Source organism: Ochotona curzoniae, unplaced genomic scaffold (assembly GCF_017591425.1).
Source record: "Ochotona curzoniae isolate NIBS_2020 unplaced genomic scaffold, NIBS_Ocur_1.0 patch341, whole genome shotgun sequence".
In the NCBI taxonomy this organism is placed as follows: Eukaryota; Metazoa; Chordata; class Mammalia; order Lagomorpha; family Ochotonidae; genus Ochotona; species Ochotona curzoniae.
The window spans coordinates 1-18228 of record NW_024466908.1 but is presented as its reverse complement, the minus strand read 5'-3'; the positions used below and the strand labels follow the sequence as shown (position 1 = coordinate 18228).

The 18228-nt window shown below is 48.2% G+C and overlaps 1 protein-coding gene across 2 annotated transcripts in view; it reads right to left on the bottom strand.

The window, feature by feature from the left end:
* Nucleotides 1-17246, bottom strand: part of LOC121167160 (mediator of RNA polymerase II transcription subunit 20-like) — a 37575-nt gene extending 20329 nt beyond the window's left edge. The window contains exons 1-2 of one of the 2 annotated variants that reach the window (XR_005885557.1): nucleotides 16875-17246; nucleotides 14682-15193 (exon numbers count right to left, since the gene is read on the bottom strand). Coding sequence is in view for 1 of the 2 variants with exons in the window: in XM_040996547.1 (XP_040852481.1) it covers nucleotides 14978-15193; nucleotides 16875-17111 (453 nt within the window). In the remaining variant the exon portion in view is untranslated. Of the gene's footprint in view, nucleotides 1-14237; nucleotides 15194-16874 lie in introns of those variants that run through there. The other variant, XM_040996547.1, reaches the window with a different exon arrangement.
* Nucleotides 17247-18228: the final 982 nt, after the last annotated feature.

The following is an 18228-nucleotide window of genomic DNA, read 5'->3' as shown; positions in this document are numbered from 1 at the left end:
ATACAAGGCATATGAACTAATGAAATAATCCCAAGTTAGGTCCTCGGGAGCAGCACGTTCTGTACCTAGTTATAGGTTCTCCTTTGTCTCCTTCAAATGAAAAGTAATGTTCTCAGCTAAAGGTAAAGGCTTCAGAACAAAAACCATTAAAACTAAATTCCAGGTAAGAATAACCCAAATGTTGTCCGAATTTCTTATCTTTCTTTTAATTTCCAGGTGTCCTAAATATCAAAATGCTTCTAGAATATTAGCACTAACATTAGTACAGCCTTCTTTATTCACAACCATAAAAACAAGGAGAAGCAGCGGAGCTGTCCAGGCTCCACTTGCACAAGGTTTGCAATCTTAGAGGGATTTCTCATAAAAATTAACCGCAAATTCATTACTTCACCTAAAAGACAAGTCCAGCCCTCTAAAATTCCCACCTAGTCCACAATTTTCCCTATCGTAATTCCATTCTGTTAATTCTAGTATAGGATGAAAAGTCCCACACAAAGCTAACGGCGGCTGAGGAACTCAACACCCTCCCAGCCCTGATTTAAATCTCTGCCCCAGTAAACTTCCCTGGTTGGTTATTCCCTTTTTCTGAAATGAGTTTTCAGTATTCTCCAGCCACTGAAAACAATTCAGCAGAAACCTGGCCGATTAATCGAGACAAAAAAGATTCTCATGTTTCCCTATCCCAACAAAAGTATGATCTCCGTGGAAAATGAAAATGCTGTTGCTAAAAAGTACCCGGCCTGGGCGCCTGTCAGGTACAATGCCGCTAAAATACCCCAACTATCACCCTAGACAGGTACCCTGTGAGGAAACACACAGCCCATTTTCCTTCTATTACAATACCGGAGAGAAGCAGTGGATTTCAGCATGCAAGCTGGACTCCGTTAACCGTCACAGAGGCACAAAATCAAATCAAAATGGGTCTCACGGTTTTAAAGTGGACGTGAAAGTCAAATCAAAAGCTATGCAAGGTGGAAACGAATCCAAGATTCCTGGAAGGCAGAAAAGCAGTTCTTGGAATTTTCTACTTTTAGGGACAAAAGGACTCACAGTTTCAACACACAGCTCCCAACAAAGAATTGCTTTCCTGTCTCCCGCCCTCGCCCGCCCCACTCACTTTTGAGTGTCCCCCCACCTCCTCCTCCTCGTCTCTAGGGCCCCTGGCACTTACCATGGTTCCTCCTCCTCTGCATCAGGGGCTCCCTATACTGGACGCGTCCTAAAGCTTTCCGGCCCTGATCCTTATATACCTCCTGCAGCCTCTCCCTGCGCCGGCACGTTCGATTCCCCAGTGCGCTCTACCCCAACTCGACATCCATCAGGTTCCCTCCACCGGGTCCTCTGCTCTTACTCCTCTATCCCACCCTTGACACGCGGGGGCCCAATCTCTTCCTTGCCCCTTCTCACCGCCTGGTTTAGCCCTCTCTTCGCCTGTTTTCCGTTTTGTTCTGTTTTGTTTTTACCGAGGATCTCGGGGAACCTTTTCCATGAGCCTAATTCCCCGGTTACCCTGGTCCCAGACCGCCATCACTTCTAACACCATTTAAAAAAAAAAAAAAAAACTCTGGGTCTTTCTGTTCCTGGAATTGTCTTACAAAACGCCCATCTCTCATCCGTCTTTCCTCCTGCTTCTAGAGCTCTTGTTCCGACTTCCACCTGGTTCTAGTCTGGGGTCTCGTTTGCTCTCCCTCACTTTCCAGAATGTACGCCCACTGCCCGCCCCACCTCCCAACCCATACCTTTCTCAGAGCCTTGCCAGCAGTCCTCGCCGGTCCTTCAGCTCATCTCGCTCCGCACTAGTTCACACCCTTGTCACGTCTGGCTCTTAATCACTCTCTCTCTCTCCCGCCTCTCTCCTCCTACTCCAACTCCTACTACCCAGAGCTTCCCCTCCTCGATTCCCACTTTCAACTCCCCAACCCCAGTATCCCTGACCTCGATACACCCCCCTGCGCTCACATCCAACCCCCGAGCCCGCTTCCCAGCCCGCGTCTCCCTAACCCCATTCCCTGCCGGGCTTCCCTGACACCCGCCCCTGGTGTTCCCCTCCTTCCCACCTCCTTAAACTGGCTTTTTCCTCACTCCAGCTCTCCCTTGGCTTCTAGCCCCTTCTCCCCTTAATCCTCAAGTCCTTCTCAGCCCGGCTCCTCCTCAGCCGTCCCCCGAAGCTCCCTTCAGCTCTTGCCTCCAGGCTAGAACCCCCTACCCACCCGTCGCCCACCCCGCCATCAGCAGCGCCCGCACGCCCCTGCTCGGGCTCTCGCCTCCCGCGGCCCCCGCCCGGGGCGCCCCCTGCCCGCCGCCGCCGCGGCCCCGCCCCCTGCCACCGCCGCTCCTCCCGCCCGCGAGGCGCGCGCCGCCTTTGTCGCCCCTCACCCGGTGTGTGAATGTGAGGATTTTGCTTCTTTAAAGGGGAGGGCCGGAGTGCGGAGACTCCTGTCCCCGCCTCCGCGCGTTAGAATGGGCTCCCCTGGCCAGGGCGGCCTCCGCGTCCCCGTCCCCCACCTCCGCCCCCTCCCCAGGCCCCCCTCTATTTACCGCCATCATCAGCACGCGCGAGCTGTCACCGGAGCGCGAGACCACCGGCCCCGGCCCCGCCCCGCGCCCGCCCATTGGCCCGCCCGCCGCGGCCCCGCCCCTCGGGCCCCGCATTGCGCCAACGGCGCCGCGCAGGGCCCCGACCGTGTCCCGGAGGGTTCGCGCGCCGGGGCCCGAGTGAAGGGTCAGCCTCGAACGCGCGGCCCACTCGAGCCTGGCGTGAGGGGCGGCGGTGTGGACGGACGCTGTGAACCGCCGGTCCAAGTTTGGTTGAAACACACGAGGGGTAAATAAGGATTCCAGACAAAGAAACTCTTAAAGGTGCAGAGTCTTGTGTCCGCCCCTCCTCCTTAAAGGGCCAGAGATGCCAGAGACCAAATCCGCCCACTTCTCCCCAGCGCTTCATTTGCAGGAAGGGACTCTTGTTGAACATCTCTTTCCTCTGTGAGGGGTAAAAGGCTTCTTCGCTATCCTGTTTTGTTCTGTTTCTAAGAAAATACTTGTTATTTTCAACAGCGTGGTTCCTAAAGAAACAGCCAAGGGAACTGTGAGGTTTCTTTGGACAGCGGTTGGTGAAAGCTGGCTCCCAGGCCGGCCAGCACGTGTCAGACTTGGGCCACTGAGGACCCCAGCGGGATTCAGCTGTTTGGAAATGGAAATATCCCAAAGGACGAAGATCTCTCCGTGAACTTAAGCGCAGATGAAAGACGGGAAATGAGCCAGGCTGGAGTTGGTCGTGGTCTCCAAGAACTTGTAGGGGCCTGGGGATAGAGATCATGGGGAGAAAGGACTGAAGCTAGTTCAAAGGCTCCCTTCCTGGTCAGGCTCTTGGGGTGTCCTGTTTTGGTCTAACTTGCCACAACACTGTTGGGGCCTGCTCTTTTGCTTACGTAGAAAGCTAATTTTCCACCTGCAGTGCCAGCATGTATGGATGCTCATTCAAGTCGGGGCTGCTGCAGTTCTGACCCAGCTCCCTGGCCATGGCCTAGGAAGCAGCAGAGGATGACTCAAGTCCTTGGGCCCCTGCACCCACTTAGCTTGGGATCAGCTGACTATGACCAGCAAATGGATGATCTCTCTCTCTCCCTCTCCTTCTCTCTGTAAATCTGCCTCTCAAGTAAAAATCAAATCTTTTAAAAATTTTTATTTTACTGGAAAGGCAGATTTACACAGACAGAGAGAAAGATCTGTCTGCTGGTAACCCTCTCCACTCCTGGAGCCACAATGTCTGGAGCCATTAATCCTAAGCCAGCAGCTTCTTACAGGTCTCCCACGCGGGTACAGGTTTAGGGCTATCCTCTACTGCATTCCCAGGCCCCAATTAGGGAGCTAGATGAAGAGTGGAGTAATATGAACAGGAACCAGCAATTATATGGGACCCTAGCACTTGCAATGCAAGGATTTAACCACTGGGCCCAAAATAAATCTTTTTATTTTTATTGGAAAGTCAGACATACAGAGATAGGAGACAGAAAGAAAGATCTTCAACCCATTGATTCACTGCCCAAGCAGCTGTAATGGCTGGGGCTGAGCCAATCCGAAGCCAGGAGCCAGGAGCTCTTCTGGGTCTCCCACGCAGGTGCAGGGTCCCAAAGCTTTGGGCTGTCCTTCCCAGGCCACAAACAGGGAGCTGGATGGGAAGCAGGGCTGCCAGGATTAGAACTGGCACCCATATGGGATCCCGGGGCACATGCAAAGTGAGGACTTTAGCCGCTAGAGTACCATGTTGGGCACTCAAAACAAATAAATCTTTTTTTTAAAGATTTATTTATTTTCATTACAAAGTCAGATATAAAGAGGAGGCAAGACAGAGAGGAAGATCCTCCATCCGATGATTCACACCCCAAGTGACCACAATGGCCGGTGCTGTGTTAATCCAAAACTAGAAGCCAGGAACTTCTTCCAGGTCTCCCACACGGTGCAGGGTACTGAGGCTTTGGGCCATTCTGGACTGCCTTCCCAGGCTACAAGCAGGGAGCTGAATGGGAAGTGGAGCCACCGGGACCAGAACCAGTGCCCACATGGGATCCCAGTGTGTTCCAGGCAAGGACTTTAGCCACTAGGTCACCACACCGGGCCCAAGATAAATAAATCTTAAAACAACAACAACAAAAACCTTACCACACTTTTGTAACACCCAACACATACATGGTAAGGCAAGTCAATATATATTTAAATGTAAGGACAAGTAAAAGAAACACATCAGCAATAGTGGCCCAGGGTTACAGTATATACATACCAAGCAGGGCAGCACAAAAGCCAAGGAGTAACGACAAAGAAAAGGACAGTGGCTGAAGTCAGGTTAGCTGTGGAAAGCTTTCCAAGGACAATTAACCTGGGACATGTTTAGGTTTGCCTGAAGGAACAGGATGTGGAGTGGAGGGTTTGACCAAAATCCTTTGGTCAGAATTTGCCATGTGGTTCAATATGTGGGAAGGAGATCCACCATCTAGCACTCCCTTTATTGTACCATAACCATTATTATCAATTCTCCTCAAAGAATTCTTAAAGTGTAATTCCTAAATTGTTTGCCTACTTTCCACAATCCCCAAGAAAATTCTTTTTTTTTTTTTTATTTAATTTTGACAATCCTTACAAATTTAATTGGGGTAAAAAAGGTTCAAGGTCTAAAGGGGGATATAGAGGAAGAAGCCCCACCCAGTCTCCCGCCCACCCCAAGTCCCGGGTGTGGGGTGCGCTCCGAGATACTCGATCAAGTGGTTCCAATAGTTCACCATTCATGGGTCGTTGCCAGTCTCGCCACCCCAATCATGATGTGGTCATTGAAGAGTTCATAAGAAAATTCTTAAGGAAAGACTGTAGCTTACTCAGTGTTAGTTTCCTAGCAAGATGCTCTGCTGAGTAAAGAATTTCCCTGCGAGAGAAGTCCTCCAAGTGGAACAAGTTCTCAGTGTGGTGAGCATGTTTTTAGATCAGTGGTTCTCACAGGCGTGGCCTGGGCGGCCCTGGGACCCTTCATGACAGTCCCTCAGAACAAAACACATATGTGCCTCTGTCGCTATGAGGACATTTGCAAGGGGATAAAAAACAACAGTGGGTAAAACTGCTACTGCCTTAGCACAAATCAAGGTGAAGATATATGAAAGACTCCCCCACGGGCACTGTACACACCAACATACGTGTTCCACTTCAGAAAGTACATGGGTCTGTCTGTAATAATGCCATCCTCTGTGATCAAATGGACATATACAGAAAAGGAGTACTACTAAGTGGATTGTGTGCTTTGAGGAAAAATAGGAGGGAAATTTTTCGAGTTTTGGCTAAGTGGACAGCATTCTTCACAGAACACCAGTTTTACCTGAAAGAATAGTTAACAGGAAATTTAGCTGTTCTTTGAGTATTTGCCAAACATTTTCTTGAAAGTCAGCCAAGCTGAGACACCATCTCAGCAAAGATAAAACTCAACCTTGCAGGCAAAACTTAGAATTTTTGGACACTTTTATCTGCTGCTGTGACCTTGATGGTGTACCAAGACTTTCCTAACAAGATTTTTTAAAGATTTATTTATTTGTATTACAAAGTCAGATATACAGAGAGGAGGAGAGACAGAGAGAAAGATCTTCTGTCCAATGACTCACTCCCCAAGTGACCACAACGGCTGGTGCTGCGCCGATCCAAAGCCAGGATCCAGAAACCTCTTCCGGATTTCCCACATGGGTGCAGGGTCCCAAAGCTTAGGGCCATCCTCGACTGCTTTCCCAGGCTACAAGCAGGGAGCTGAATGGGAAGTGGAGCTGCCGGGATTATAACCGGCCATCCTGGTGCGTTCAAGGCAAGGACTTTAGCCACTAGGCCACGCCGCCGTGCCCAACAAGATTTTTTTAAATGATCAACATTTACAAGATAAACAGTAGTTCCCAAATAACTCATGCAGAATGCTATAAAATCATGCCTCAGTAAAAGATCCAAAGTACAAAATAAATGAGTGATTAAGATACACAATTCGGTTCTACACCACAATGACTGAGTGGAGGCTCAAGGCAGTATCAAGGGAGATCCAGAAATACGCAAGCGCCTTTATAAATATACATCTCTGAGGTCAGTTACTTCATATTCTTCAGTCAGAACACTTTCAAGTTTGAATGCAAAAGCCTAAGATATGAGAATACAGCTTTTTTCTTCTATGATGCCAGACATTTAAGAGATTGGCAAAATATAAATATCTCTCATCACTAAATTTTGTTTACAAAGTCATTTTTCCATAAAAATCTTGTTAACGTGAGTTTATTATTGCCCTCGACTGAATTTTATTACAAACTTTCATAATGAGCAAGTAATCACACAAAGGTTTTTTAGGGGGTACTCAATAAGATTTATGTATTCATTTGCAAGGCAAAGTGACAGAGAGAGACTGATCCATTTCAATTTGCTTGTTTATTCCCAAAATGACCACAATAGGCAGGGGCTGGGCCAGACTGAAATCAGGAACCCAAAAGTCCAAGTTCTTGGGTCACTAACCACTGCCTTCCCATCTGCATTCACAGGAGCATAGTGCGGAAGCTGAGCAGCTGGACTCACGTGCCTCTGACATGGGATGCCAGCACAGCAATAGGCAGTTGACCTTGCTGTGCCACAACACCAGGTCTCTCAATACTTCTTACAAACATCCAGAGGTCATGACACCAAAAAGTGTGAGAATCATGAGTTTGGAAACAAAGAGTACCTACCAAAAAGGGTGCACAGTATCTTCAGAATTTAGGCAGTTCTGGGGGGCCAGCATAATGGTTCAACTTGTTAATCCTCTCCCTCAAGTGCTGGCATCCCACACGAGTGCTGGTTCATGTCCTGCTGTTCCACTTCCCTTCCAACTCCGTGCTTGTGGCCTGGGAAAGCAGTGGAGGATGGCTCAAACCATTGCGACCCTGCACCCACATGGGAGACCCAGAAGAAGCTCCTGGATTTGGATTAGCTTAGCTCCAGCTGTTGAACCACTTGGGGAGTGGAGCAGCATGTGGAAGATCTTTCTCTCCTCTCTGTAAATCTGACTTTTCAATAAAAATAAATAAATCTTTTTTTAAAAAAGATACAAAGGCAGATTTGACATTTCCCTGTTTACAAATCACTTTTCTATTCTCCTTAATCCTAGGATATATGGGAGGCAGCATTATTATTGTCATTACACTGATGAAACCCAGAGCGCCAATCTCATGGAAGTTATCTGGCAAGCCCAGGCCATGGCCATGGTTATCACGTAGTCACCTGTGTCCAAAAGCAGCATCCTCTTTCCTCTGGCAGGCTGCCTCTTCGGTATGCCTATCACTTCTACATACCCAGCCTTGCCTTTCCTCCGTGAGGAGTGATTTCCAGAATTGAATTCTGGTCTCTGAATAATGTAGGCTACATAAATACAGTCCCTAAATTCTTCTGAAAACCTTCACGAAGAATTCAAAGTAAGCATTAGCTTTAAAAACTGGCCTATGCTAACTGATGGGGACAGAGGTGTGTTATAAAATGAAATGGAGAAGGAAATTAGGAATCTGCTCTCAAGGTTCCAGTTTTTTAAATTTGATGATTTCACCAAGGCACAGAACTATTTCTTTGCCATCCGTCACCTAATTCTGAAAAATGAAAACGTATTCATTATGCCACATTTTACTACAACAGGATTTTTCAGATCCCATGGAGTATGTCAGAATGGATAAGTAACTAAGTCCCCAAAATAAGCTATAGAATTAACACATACTTACCCCCACCTATTCCTTTATATATATATATAGATAGATAGATAGATAGATTTTGTTTTTAAATTGGAAAAACAGATTTACAGAGAGAAGGAGAGACAGATCTTTTGTCCAATGGTTCACTCCCCAAGTGGCTGCAATGGCCGGAGCTGAGCTAATCCAAAGCTAGAAGCCAGGAACTTTTTCTGGGTCTTCCACACAGGTACAGGGTCCCAAGGCTCTGGGCTGTCCTCGACTGTTTTCCCAGGCCACAAGTAGGGAGCTGGATGGGAAGTGGAGCTGCCAGGATTAGAACAGTGTACATATGGGATACCAGCACATGCAAGGTGAAGACTTTAGCCACCAGGTCCACCCCTGCCTATTTCTAAAAGAGCACAACTGCCCAGAAATTGTCTGACATCCTGCAGGAATGACTATAAAATTAATATAAAATGTATACACCTGCCTAGATGTGTGTTATTTATGATGTAGCAGGCTGGGCTGCAGCTTGGGACCCCTATATCCCTTGTTGAAGTGTTATTCTTTGTCCCTTTACACTCCCAATCCACCTTCCTGCTAATGTACCTGGGAAGGCAGTGGACGACAGCCAATGTACTTGGGTCCCTGCCACTCATTTGGAAGACACAGATGGAATTCTGGGATCCTGGTTGCAACCTGGCCTAGCCCCAGCTGTTGCAGGCATTTGTGGAGTGAACCAGTGAATGGAAGATTTCTGTACCTCTCTATGTCTCCTCCTCTTGTTATCCTGACTTTCATATAAATAAATAAAACTTTAAGTGTTAACAAAGACCATTTATATGGAAGACAAAGTCACAAGAAAGAGAGCAAGATTTTGCATCTACTGGTTCACTCCCCAATTGGCAGCAACAACTGGGTCTAGATCAGGCTAAAGGGGTTGTTCAGGGTCTTCCACATGGAGGCACAAGGACTTGGGCATCTTCTGCTGTTTTCCCAAGTACAATACCAGATAGCTGGACTGGAAGTGGAACAGTTGTGACATGAACTGGCACCCATATGGAATGCTTACTCAACAAGCTGTGCTACAGCACCAGTTCCCCCAATTTTTAAAAAAGATTTATTTGTTTATTTGTTTGAGAAGCAGAGTTAGAGAGACAGAGAGAAAGACAAAGAGAGGTATCTTCCATCAACGGCTTCATTCCCTGGATGGCTGCAATGGCCCGGGTTGTACTAGTGCAAAGCCAGGAGCTTTCTCCAGGTCTCCCACATGGTTGCAAGGTCCCAAGTACTTGGACCACCCTCTGCTGCTCTTTCAGGCACATTAACAGGGAATTGAATTGGAATGGAGTAACCGGGACTTGAACCGATGCTGGTAACAGGTGTTTACCCCCAACACAACAATGCCAGTTCCCCTCCCAATTTTGGGGAAGAAATAAAAGGCAGGGGAAAACCTTGTTCAAAAGCCAAATGGACCTATTTTCAAATTGCTGACTGTCACAATGGACTTCAGCTGTTCCACATGCAAGAGCGTTTAGGCTGTAACCTTAGGTGCCCAGAAGCAACAGAGTTGGAGAGGGTGGCTGTGGTAAGGGCAAGGCAATGTTGAGTTACCAGGTATGCACTGGGAGATGGACAGTAGGGACATTCATCAGTGCCACTAGGCTCTACAGCTACTGTCAATGTCTTCAAAGTGCCTGTCACCTGGCTTTCTATATGCTAATATTTTAGGAGTGAGACTTGAGCAGGGGGCAGGGGATGGTAGGAAGAAGTGGTGGTGCAATGGCTGAACTGGCTAATCCTCAGCTTGCAAGTGCAAGTATCCATATGGGCACTGGTTCATATCCCGGTCTTCTCCTTCCCAGAAGTTCCATGCTAGTGGTTTAGGAAGGCAACAGAGGATATCCCAAGACCTTGGGCCCCTGCACCCACGTGGGAGACCTCAAAGAAGCTCTTGGCCCAGGGCACCTGGCCCCTAGCTTCAGATCAGCTCAGCTCTGGCCATTGCAGCTATTTGGTTAGTGAACCAGGAAATGGAAAATCTTAATATTAAAAAAAAATTTAGTTAAAGAAAGAGAAACTGGGGGCAGGCCTGGTGGGGGTTATTGTGGGTTGCTCCAACTAGGCTGCAGCTCCCACTGGTTTATGTGAGGGCCAAGTGTGTGCTGGGCAGAATCAGGCTGGACTGCAACACCCATTGGTTCTAGTGGAAGACAGGGCTGGAAACAGAACCGACCCAGCAATTGCAACCACCAGCTGATTGGGGCGATGGACTGTACCAGGCCCTGTACTTGCAAGTACACACAAGAACCTGGTCTGGGTTCACCTCAGACAAAGTTTCTTTAGGGATCCCCCCAATCAAACTGCCGGACTCAGAACCCTAACCATGAAAAGACAGAGGACAGAACAAATCAATCAACTACCCCAGCCATATGTTGGCAGTGAAAAACAGGGCAAACAGAGACTCTAAGATGGACTATGTCAATCAGAGGATTCCGCAGCGACCTCTCTGTGCTTGGAGTGGTGAGAACGGCAGCAATTCATAACCACTGAACTATCAAAACCACTTGAGCAAGACCCTTGGAGCATGCTCCACATCAGGGACCTGGGATGGGTGGGAGGCTGGGTGGGGCTTCTCTCTTTATCTCCCCCTTTACCCCAGATACAGGAAAAAAAATGTGGAAAAGATAATCTTATCCACTTTCCTGTAGCCCTTGAACTGTTGTGCCTTAATTAACTATGTAAAGATTGTCAAAAATAAAAAATAAAATAAAGATGTTTCCAAAAAAAAAAAAAAAAGAGAGAGAGAGAGACTTCTGATACTTCTTACGTCCATAGGTGAGAATTTCTAGCTTCTTCCCTCAACCTGAAGTTTCAGGACACACTCTTCTGTGTACATCTGGGACTAGGAAGGAGTGGTTGGTCTCTATGCACGTCCTTCAGTGCAGCAGTGACACTGATGGTGGGGGAAATGTGACTCCTTGGGACTTCAATGTAAGGAGATGGGGGGCGGCAGTGTGGGAACAAAGAAGAGAACATCAGAGAGGCATGAGGGAACCAGTCAGAACAGGAACCAATAACCTACACCCAAACCAGATTAAACACAATCTGCATGACAATAGGCCCCCATTTGTGCCGCCCTCCACCAACCCCAGAGATTTGGTCACTTGTGTCACCAGAACTGTAACTTAACAAAACTTTTTAAAATGAATCAAAACCAATTTTCCCCTCTCTTCCTGAGGAATACAATACTAGTTACACTCTTAGTACACATTAGCACAACCAAGTCCTGAGCTGCAGTGTGTTCTGACTCCACTCTCATCTCTCTTCAGAATCTGTGGGAGCCACAGGCACCCTGTATGATGGAGAGGAAGAATTGGAGTTCTCTGAGAGCCCAGGCTGGCAGATGTCTGTGGTTCCAAAAAAGTGACAGGGTAGAGGTGTCTCAGAATCTTCCCAGTTTTTCTTTCTGGGTGACTACAGATGGGGAGAGGGCTGAAGCATTCAGGGTCACAAGAGGTGCAGAAAGAGTCTGGTGTAGAAGGAAGAATACCAGATTTTAACCAAAAGACACTGCATCTCCACTAACTAGCTGACTTCAGGATATTTTATTTAGGGGCTGGTGCTTTGGTATGGCAAATTGGTGCCTGTTCACGACCTGGCTACTCCACTTCTGATCTAAGTGCCCAGGAAAGCAGTGGAGGATGGTCCAAGTGCTGGGGGCCCTGCACCCATCTGGGAGACCTTGAAAAGAAGCTCTTGGTTCCCAGCTTCAGGTTGGTCCAGCTCTGGCCACTGAGACATGTACGGAGTGAATCAGCATATGGAAACTCTCTCTCTCACCCTCCCTCTTTAACTCTTACGTTCAAGTAAGATAAATGAATAAAAAGAAAAAGAAACACAGGAGCCAAGACTATACATACAGAACAAAACCCAAGAAGGGAGTTGATATCAGTGTTTTCAGCTTTAGGGAACAGAACTCCTACTTAGAATGCCTCAGCCCAAAGAGGCCACACTCCACCTCAACATTCTTTCAAGAACACCTTGTGCTCCAACTCCTGCCTATTCTTCATCTCTTTCCATCAAAGAGTTGAAACAGCCTGCAGAAAAACTCAGGGAAATCTGGACTAGAACATAAATCAGAAGGGAAAAACAAGCACTTTATTGTTTTAATTGGGTATAAGTGCTATCTAAAGCATACTGCAATTTTTTAAAAAGATTTATTTTATCATTTTTTTATTGGAAAGGCGGATATACAGAGAGGAGACACAGAGAGGAAGATCTTCGGTCTGATGATTCACTCCCCAAGTGAGCACAACGGCCGATGCTATGCCGATCCGAAGCCAGGAGCCTCTTCTGGGTCTCCCACGCGGGTGCAGGATCCCAAAGTTTTGGGCCATCCTCGACTGCTTTCCCGGGCCACAGGCAGGGAGCTGGAAGGGAAGCGGGGCTGCCGGGATAGAACCGGCGCCCATATGGGCTCCCGGGCGTGCAAGGCGAGGACCTTAACCACTTGCGCCACCGCACCGGGCCCCTGCAATTTTTTAAGATTTATTTTTTCTTTATTGGAAAGGCAGACATACAGAGAGGAGGAGAGACAGAAAGGAAGATCTCCCATCTAATGGTTCACTCCCCAAGCAGCCGCAATAACCAGAGCTGCACTAATCCGAAGCCAGGAGCCCAGGAGCCTCTTCTGGGTCTTCCACACAGGTGCAGGGTCCCAAAGTTTTGGACCGTCCTTGACTGCTTTCCCAGGCCACAAGCAGGGAGCTGGATGGGAAGGAGGGCATCTGGGATACAAACTGGAGCCCATATGGGATCCTAGCACATGCAAGGTGAGGACTAAAGCCGCTAGGCTACTGCACTGGGCCCAGCATACTGCCATTTTAAAAAGCAAAACAAACAAAAGCAATAACATTAACAAAATATGAGGAGGTGAGAAAGGAAAATACAAGCCTCAGGTCCCATAGTTATGAACTGAGCTCCCAGCTGGCCACCACTGGAAGGGAGCACTGACTTGTCCTGGCATATGCCTGCAAACCACGTCTCCTTAGGTGCCATGAGTCAGGCATGGCTTGTACACGAGCTGAGCCGCTTCCCTAGGACCTCCGCTATGTCTATCAGATTAGCTTCGCTGAACACTCTGCAGCAGAGACGGAGTAGGCAGGCAGTGCAGGTCAAACAAGTAGCCTGGAGGGGCAATGGATGAGAAAAAAGAGCTTGGGAAACCACACACAGTGCAAGTAACCGGGTTAAGTGTTCTAATCCCGAGCTGCACATGCATGAGAAATGGAAATGCTCAGAGTTCTGTGAGGAATGCCGAACTGTCCCCCTCATGTGACTTGTCCCTAAGCTCACAGTGCCTCTGGATCAGCCCGATGCTAAGCCACTCAGAACAAAGACTTCGGCTGCAGACAGTACTGACTGCAAAGTAACAGCTAAGAACATTCCTGGATGTACCCAGGGAGCTCCACAGAGCAAAAACCACGAAGTGGGCCCCTGTGTCTGTACTCTCCATCTTCTAATCGCAGGCCCCTCGACTGCTCGGATCTGAGGTTCCTTGTTCCAGTGTTTCTCCAGCAAAGAGTGACCCTGGGATTTGAGTCACTCCAGTGTACAAGTTTTTTTTAAAAATCACTTTCTTCTCTCTTTCCCAGGAAATATGGACATGGGAGCAGAGGAGTCTGCTTTGAGCTTTGTCAGTTAAGGGTAATATCCTGGGGGTGGCTGAACATCAAGACAAAAAGAAACTAAGTTCTTGATGAGGCCTGGTATGATGGCTCAACTCGCTAATCCTCCTCCTCCAAGCGGCAACATCCCATATGGGTGCCAATTCATGTCCCAGCTGCTCCACGTCTCATCCAGCTCCCTGAATGTGGCAACAGAGGATGGCCCAAAGCCTTGGGACCCTGCACCCACATGGAAGACTAGACAGAAGCTTCTGGCTCCTGATCAGATGGGCTCACTCTGGCCAGTGTGGCCACTTGAGGAGTAAGCCAATGGATGCAAGATCTTTGTCTCTCTCTCTCTCCTCTTTGTACATCTGGCTTTCCAATAAAAATAAACGAATCCTAATGACCTGGTACAGTTCAATCTGCTTTGGACCATTTGATTACCTATGTACTATCAAGTGAGAGAAAAATAAACTTCTATCCGTAAGAGCCACTGGCCTTTTGGGTCTCCATCACAGCAGTTTAGCCCGTGGCTTAACATACAACAGGAGGGAAGAATGTCAACAAGAGCCTGCAACAGACTCAACTAACATCCCAGCAGTCGATTCACAGGTCAGAAAATGCCAGGCACCAAACAAGCTTGGCTTCCCTTTCACCTCCAGGACAGAGTCCCAGCTACTCCTTTGAGTTAAGGAACAGACTTTTATTCCCTCATAGCCCAAACAAAGAGCATGTGGGCCTAGACCAAATCCTCAGTACCTAGGAATACAAACTGAGTTGCCCACCAATCCTGGGCAGGGACACCCCATCCTACCTTCTCCCCTAAAGCAGGAAAGGTCCAAAGTATTCCAATCTTCATAATAATCCTTCCTGCAGACAGGCCAAATCATTCCTGAGGACAGGCCTGGAGGCGGGGGAACAGCTGTTGGGGACAAGGTCAACAGCAGGGAGTCCAGAGTCCCACAGCAAAAGCCACAGCTGGAAACCAGAGAAGAAGAGGAGCTTCCTTGTCTGTTCCAGACTTCTGAAGTCTGGAGACCTGAGCGCAGCATCTGCTCCTCCTGTGCAGTGTCCCTGGTGTGCAAGGTTCAGCTGGCAGCTGCCAGTCACTTAACGAATCCCAGCCACTGGCACCTGCTGCTGCTTGCGGATCTTGTTGAAGAGTTCCATGTACTGGACCATGGTATCTGCTGGGCCATAGACTGCATCGTGTCTGTTTCCAAACACTGCAGGAATCCCTGGTGTGTGGCTGCCTAGAAAACTCTGCAGGAACTCAAGCAGCAGGCTCCAGCAGTCACTGGCTACCACGCAGGGTCCATACTCCACCTGGGGACCGAAAGAACAAGAGAACAAAGGTAAGGGACAGGGTGGACGAGGCCTGCCTCTCTTGCTCTGCTGCCCCCTGCCTCCATGTTCCCCAGCCCCGAGTCACAAACATACCCGCTAGCAGAGATGCTCCGCAGGAAATGGTCAACACACCCCGCTTTGTTCCCATTAAGCTTTCATGATACTCTCAGCACAGAGGTGTGCCGACTGCAGCCCTCAATGCTAGCCTCAGAGGCAGATCGGGGTTCCTTATGATTCCAGGCCTATGCAGACCCTGCTGTGATGCTGGGTGAGGACTGAAGGGGGAACTTAGGAAAAATCTGAGACAGACAACAGAGAGAAGGGGGAAAAAATATGTGTGTAGGGAGAGCAAGACAGAGAGCAGGACTCAAGGTGTAAATAGAGGGCACGGCAGACATCGATGCTCACAAGCCTCTTCAAGCCCAAACTTTACTCCCATGGCAGGTCCCGTCTGGATGCTGAGTCCAAGAAATTTCCCAAGCAATATGGCAGGGGCCAAAGGAGCTCCAGCTCAGATTTTCCTGCTCCTCTCTCCTAGTTTCTCACTGTGCGCACAGCAAGGGGAATCACTGGTAGTCCCAAAGAGAAATAAGCAGGGACACTGCTGAGTGTGTCTGCACAACAGTGGAAGTGGAGGATGAGTGGTGGGTGCTCCCTGGGTCTCAGCGACTCAAGCAGTCTTACAAGCTGGAGAGTCAGGGGCCCTTCACTCCAGAGGTTCCTGACCGGAAGACACCACTGATGCCCTTTCTTCCTCCTGGGACACATCCCAGACTGACTTCTGCTCTCCAGATCTCAATGATTTAAGTCCCTACTTCAAGGCTGTTCCTCCTGCACCACAACCCAAGACAGCAGGTACCACTGGTCTGAACTCCCCGAGCAAAGCTGTGCTCCTCTTCTGGCATTTCATAGATTAAACTTCAGAAACAGCTTTCCACCCTTGCACTCTTAAAAAAAATCTTTCTAAATCTTACTAATTCTTTCTTACTAAAGCTTTTCAAAAAAGTCAGCTCTATAAGCTTACTAATTTTTTAATCTCACAGAATGCTGCATATGTGGTAGGCTCTGGTCCTAAAGTCAGCTACTGCCTCACTCCCTCTAGGCCATCAATATGTATATTCGTGTTCAAGGAGGAAGCTCTCTTACACACATTCCGTTTTCCACCACAGAGGAAATCAGACAGCATGTCAAAAGGCAGGCACAGCCTATGAAACTGTGTCATATAATGCAATGTAAGTAATAAAAATAAATAAATAAATACTTTTCAAAAAAGGGGGGGCAGGCACATTTTTGCTCCACAGATTCTGAGACTTATCTCAAAGCATATTAATTAGCCTGATCTTTGATGTGACGCGGAGTCACTTCTCCAATGCTATCCTGCTCTGCCCCAGGTCTGGTAATTGCTCCCTGTACATCCTGACCACTGTCTCCTTTACCTATCGCTTCCCTTGCCCAGAAAGCCAGGCATCCTCAGCTGAGGCTAGCTTCTCATTTCCTATCCTGGGCTCTCAAGTCCCTGACTGAGGAAGCCAGATGCTAGGAATCAAGGGTCATGGAGGCGCAAACATCTGCTTGAATTGGCCTGGGCTGGAAAAACCTCCAGCGCCCTCTGAAGGACAATCCTTCAGCACAATCTGCTCCTCATTCCCCAATGTCTTACCTCCACAGAGATGCCTCGGGCACTGGGACCCATTGTGACTGTGCCCACTTTCACAAGGAAGTCACAGTACTGGTAACGAGTGCCCCGGGTCTCAATCTTGCTGGCCTTGGCACTCTGGAAAAAGCCCTTGAGCTTCACCATGAGCACATCAAAGTTGGTGTCGGCAATAAGGCAAGGGCCATTCTCAAAGAGGGCGAAACAGCTCAGCGGGTACTCCGAGTTATGCATGACATACATCAGCTTCCCGGACTGACCTGCAAGGGACAGAGACCTCCTCAACACCCACCTTCACTGGCAGGCCAGGGAATGGGATTCAATGCATGCAGCAAGGCCAGTGGACAACTGAGGACTATTTCATCAGTCCTGAAAAGGCATGGGGTAGAGGAGGGTGGGCTTAGGGAGTACTTCACTATGAGGATTAGTAACTCACACAGGGGAAAAAATCACATAAAATGTCCATAAGCTCTTTTGCATGAGAGGGTACTTCACAAAGCTCATAGAAAATGCAATTAACAATGAAGACTGGAAGCCACTGTTGGGGTACATTAGGTAAGCCACCTCTTACAATACCGCATCCACCCTGGAGAACTGATTTGAGCCCCAACTACTCCATTTTTGATTCACCTTCCTGCCAGTGTACTTGGGAAAGCATCAGGAAATGGCTCACCCATTCTGCCACCCAGAATGGAGTTCCCAGACCTGGCTGTTAGAGAAATATACTAGCTGATTAGAGATCTTGGTTGTTCTTTCAAATAATTTTTTAAAATTACTTATTTGACAAGTATAGGTACAGACAGAGAGAAAGGTCTCCCACCCACCAGTTAGCTACAATGACCAGGGATGGGCCAGACTGAAGCCAGGAGATGGGAACCTTCTCCAGGTTTCCCACATTGGTTCAGGGGCCCAGCCAGTTGGGACATCCTTTGCTGCTTTTTCAGGAGCATTAGCAAGGAGCTGATCTGGAAGTGGAGCAGTCAGGACTCAGACCAACATCCATAGGGGATACCAGTATCACCTGGTGACTTTACCAAAAGCCAGCGCCAAAGCTATTTTTTTTTTAGTCTAATCCAGTACAAAACAATTTTGTTAAATCCATGTATGCTTTTTTCATAATACATTCTTTTTTTTTTAAAGATTTATTTATTTATTGGAAAGTCAGATATACAGAGAGGAGGAGAGACAGAGAGGAAGATCTTCCGTCCGGTGATTCATTCCCCAAGTGAGCGCAATGGCTGATGCTATGCCGATCCAAAGCCAGGATCCAAGAACTTCTTCCAGGTCTCCCACATGGGTGCAGGGTCCCAAGGCTTTGGGCTGTTCTTGACTGCTTTCCCAGGCCACAAGCAGGGAGCTG